General features: G+C 38.6%; 1 protein-coding gene across 1 annotated transcript; it reads left to right on the top strand.

The window, feature by feature from the left end:
* The first annotated feature begins 1,716 nt into the window (after positions 1-1,716).
* LOC100631670 (zinc finger MYM-type protein 1-like) lies at positions 1,717-4,065 on the top strand. The gene has a single exon (XM_003389470.1). It carries the CDS (start codon positions 1,717-1,719, stop codon positions 4,063-4,065), a length of 2,349 nt encoding a protein of 782 aa, XP_003389518.1.
* The last annotated feature ends 326 nt before the right edge of the window (positions 4,066-4,391 follow it).

Below are 4,391 nucleotides of genomic sequence, written 5' to 3'. Positions count from 1 at the left end.
ACCATAGGCAGAACTATGCTGTACATACCCCATCCTTGGAACAAAATGTTTTTGTGTACATGTATGCTTGTCCTGTGCCACTATCTTTTACTCCTCTTTACACTACATGCCCCATACCCCATCCTAATCTGTCACTTTATTCCTCACTGTGCCTCCTTCAATCTCCCTGAATATAGTTTACTCTCAGACCATCTCCCCTCATCTTTCCTATCTTTCCTCTCTTTATGGTGTTAATATATTCTACATTTCTTTTTTTCTACGTCTTTGTCATCTTCTGTATGTCTCTGTTTTATGCATATATATCTTTCTCTGTATCTTCCTTTTAACACCTACATGTATCTTCCTTTCTACATCTACATGTATCTTCCTCTCCCCGTCAATTTTTTTCTTCCAAACTTTTAGTCTCTCTCTTTTGCTAAAAGTATCTCTCGCTTTTAACTCTACATCTGCCTTATTTTGATTTATCTCTTTCACTCTATATGATGTCCAATTTATTCTATTTTTAATTTTCATTCCTCCTCTCTCTTTCTTACTTGGTCTGTCTATGTCTTTTAAGCTTTCTCTTATCTCTGCTTTGCCTGATTTAATGTTAGAGATGACACTTCAGTGTTAATTCACTCTTTTCTATTGGTATGCACCAGTGATGTAGTTGATTGCCTAGTGCATTTGCATTAAGCAAATGCATATCATAAATGTACGTTCCAGGCCTACATACATGCCACGAAGTAGCTGTATCGAACACTGCACGCAAAACAGCATTTCATTTACAATTGCTCTCTAATCTGACATACCTGGTATTACAATTCACTTCTATGTGCATGAACCTCGTCTCTCTGACCTTAAAATTATTACAAAATACTGTTACTAATGCGGTGCTGATTTAGCATGATGTCAGGCCTTTCACAATGCTAAAAAAGTGAAAGTCAAGGTCTTTTCATTTCATCCAGGGATGACTAATTGACCTAATAGCTCAATACAGAGGTTTCATGATGTTAAATAGGTTTTTGCAGTCTCACCATCTGACATCAGTTGATAGGCCTATGCACTATTACTTATTATGAAAATTAAAGTACTAAATCTGGTTAAACAACTAGAGATAATCAGATAAACATCATACACGCATACTGAATGAGGGATAGGGCTAAAGGTTATTAGCTGAAAACTTAAACGTTTTACTTCACAGATCCAAAAAATTGCAATGACATGCTTAATACAAAAGTTAACCAGTGCTACAGCAAGGTTTTAGGGTTCTTGGAACCAAACTGTATATTTTGATTATTTGGATTAAAACTTGTTTGCAGGTAACGACTTGCTGCAGAGCTTGAAAAGCAAATCAGCTTCTTCTCAGACAACTTTTTCTTGACCATTACATTTAACATTAAACCTTGCTGTAGCACTAGCTACTTATCATGTTCAACACATCATTGAAGTTTTTTGGACATGCCAGACAACAATCAAAATGACACTGCTAATGTACTTAAAAAAGTGTTTAACATTGTGAAACCTATGTAAATTTGTTATCCCTGGATCAAATGAGAGGACCTTGCCTTTGACTTTTCTAGCACTGTAAAAGGCCTGGCACATAGGCGCCGGAACATCAGAAGCGTAAGGGGGGCTGAAAATGCGCGCGCAAAGCACGCGGAAAAATTTGCATAATTTTAATTATATTCATGATGGGCGTGGCTAATTAACGGGGTCTATTAATTAGCAGAGAAAATGGCGACAAATGCCACCATTACCGATTATTTCTCTTTGAAAGTGCCCCGGGTAGCAGATGCCGAAACAGACAGTATTCATAGTGAAATTTCAAGCTCTGATGAAGAAATTGAAGAAAGTAGCGCCACAGTCACAGATGCTACTCATAGTGACAGTCCGCTGCCCCCGGCCATTGTTAGAGTGCCTCCAGATGATTGTTCGTGCTCATGCTGTTCCTCCTCTTCTAGTGAGAGTTCCAGCGTGCCAGTTCAACCTGATAAACATTTCTCCCAGAAGAAGCAAGGGAAGCAGACACGGTCGTTTCAGCATACCTGGTTTCAAGAGCACTCTTGGTTGACGTATTGTGTCCCCCGCGACCTTGCTTTTTGTCATATCTGTCGCCTTGCTGTAAATAAAGCTCTTATGAAAATGCCTAGGAAAAGAGGACATCATGTTTTTATTACTGATGGGTTTTCAAATTGGAAGAAAGCAAAGTGCAGCTTTAAGAAGCACGAAAGATCACAATTGCACAGAGAAGCTGTCGTGAAAATTGTCTTACAGCAGCAACCCTCTGTTGCAACACAGCTTTCAAGGCAGTCAGAAAAGGATCATAAGCATAGGCAAGCTATGCTCATGAAAGTATTACAATCAATTAAGCTTCTGGCTCGCCAAGGTCTAGCTATACGTGGCCATTCCGATGAAGAAAGTAATCTTGTTCAGGTTCTCCGATGTAGAATGGCAGATGTTGAAGGCCTTGAGGCTTGGATTAATGCAGGAAAGTACCTCTCACATGAAGTCACAAATGAAATTGTTGAATTAATGGCTCATGCTCTTCTCCGTAATCTTTTAGTGGATATCAGAAACGCTAAATTTTTTGCCTTGATATGTGATGAAACTCAGGATATTAGTGGTTTGGAACAGTTTACTATTTCGTTTCGATGGATTGATCCTAGTTATGAAGTGCAGGAAGATCTAATTGGTTTAGTTCAGGTTGATACCACTGATGCAGCATCTTTAACTGGAGCCATTAAAGATGTACTTATTCGCTGTAATATAGATATCCACAACTGTAGGGGACAGACTTACGATGGGGCTACCAACATGTCAGGTCCTTTTTCTGGTGTTGCCACTCGTCTGAGACAAGAAGAACCAAGAGCACATTTTAAACATTGTGCAGCACACTGCCTTAATTTATGTCTTCAGGAGTGTGCCCAACGATGCTCAGCCATCAGAGATGCCTTATCTTTGTGTAAAGAAGTATATAATTTGATATGTACATCACCCAAGAGGTTAGCAAAATTCAAGTTATTACAACAGCAGCTTCATCCTGATGCAGCCATTGGTTTAAGGCCTATATGTCCTACTCGTTGGACAGTCCGTACAGCTGCTTTGAATTCCATTCTCAAGAATTATGATGTCATTATGCAAGATCTTGAGGAAATAAGTGAAGCTGGTATTGATGCATCTTCAAAAGCTGCTGGTGCCGTTGCTTTAATGGAAAAGTTCTCAACTTTTTTTGGAATAAAGCTTAGTTATTTATTATTTGGAGCTACAGAGCAAACATCAGTAACCTTACAAGCTAAAGATATTGGTGCTGAGGATGCACTTTCTTCTATTACTGCTGCAGCTAGCTTTCTCAATCGTCAAAGAAATGAAAGTGCTTTTCACTTGTTTTATCAGTGTGTAGTATGGGAAGCTAAAGAATTTACTGATGATCCAGTTCTTCCTCGACCAAGAAAAGTACCAAAACGATACGATGATGGCAGTTCTATTCATGTATTTGAGAACCCAGAGCAGCTATATAGGAAGAAGTATTACAAAGCTATAGACCTCATTATTGCAGAAATTGACAGGCGATTTGATCAACCAACGTTGCTGTTACTAAAAGAAAAGGAAACTATTTTGATTGAGTCATGCAATGGAAAGAACATAGAATTGTCACCTACTATGCAAGAAATGTATCAAGCAGACATAAATATGGAAAAGCTGAAGCTTCAGCAAAATATGCTTCCTGATGAAATTTCAACAGTGAACAAGAATGCTAATATGGGAATACATCATGTCACTAGAGTGAGTACAGTTTGTCAAGTTTTTAATGTGGGAAAGCTCCCTAAGTCAATGCTAAAAGAAGTAGATACGTTACTACATTTATTTTTAACAATTCCACTCACAACTGCATCAGCTGAAAGAAGTTTCTCAACATTACGCAGGCTTAAGAATTACCTGAGATCAACAATGACTCAGAAAAGACTCAATCACCTAATACTTTTGCACACACATAAGAAAGGCACAACTGGTCTTGATCTTCGCTCAATTGCTGATGACTTTATTTCAAAAAACAATCGAAGAGTTCAGTTTTTTGGTAAATAATAATAGTTTTTGTAATATTATTATTATTGGTAGTTATTAAAAATTAATAAATGTAATAACTATGATAACCATCGTGCGTGCGTGCCCGTGGTGGCCCTGGTGGGCAGGTCTTCCAAAGTTCCAAGACAAAACACTTTACAGCTTGTATAACCTATGAAGAAGTAAATTGGTTATTTTGTGTAGTTCATAAGGCCATGAGGGGGCTTAGCCTTCCTTGCCTTATTTTTGAGTGGGCTCTGGCCCACTCAGCTCCCCCAGTTCCGGCGCCTATGCCTAAGCTCCTTGACATTTGGAGGCTCTGGGCATCAACAATGGCCTTTAATTCA

The sequence above is a fragment of the Amphimedon queenslandica genome, unplaced genomic scaffold, assembly GCF_000090795.2.
Source record: "Amphimedon queenslandica unplaced genomic scaffold, v1.1 AMPQUscaffold_13064, whole genome shotgun sequence".
Taxonomy (NCBI): Eukaryota; Metazoa; Porifera; class Demospongiae; order Haplosclerida; family Niphatidae; genus Amphimedon; species Amphimedon queenslandica.
Note: the sequence above shows the minus strand (reverse complement) of the source record. Positions and strands in the feature narration are given on the sequence as shown.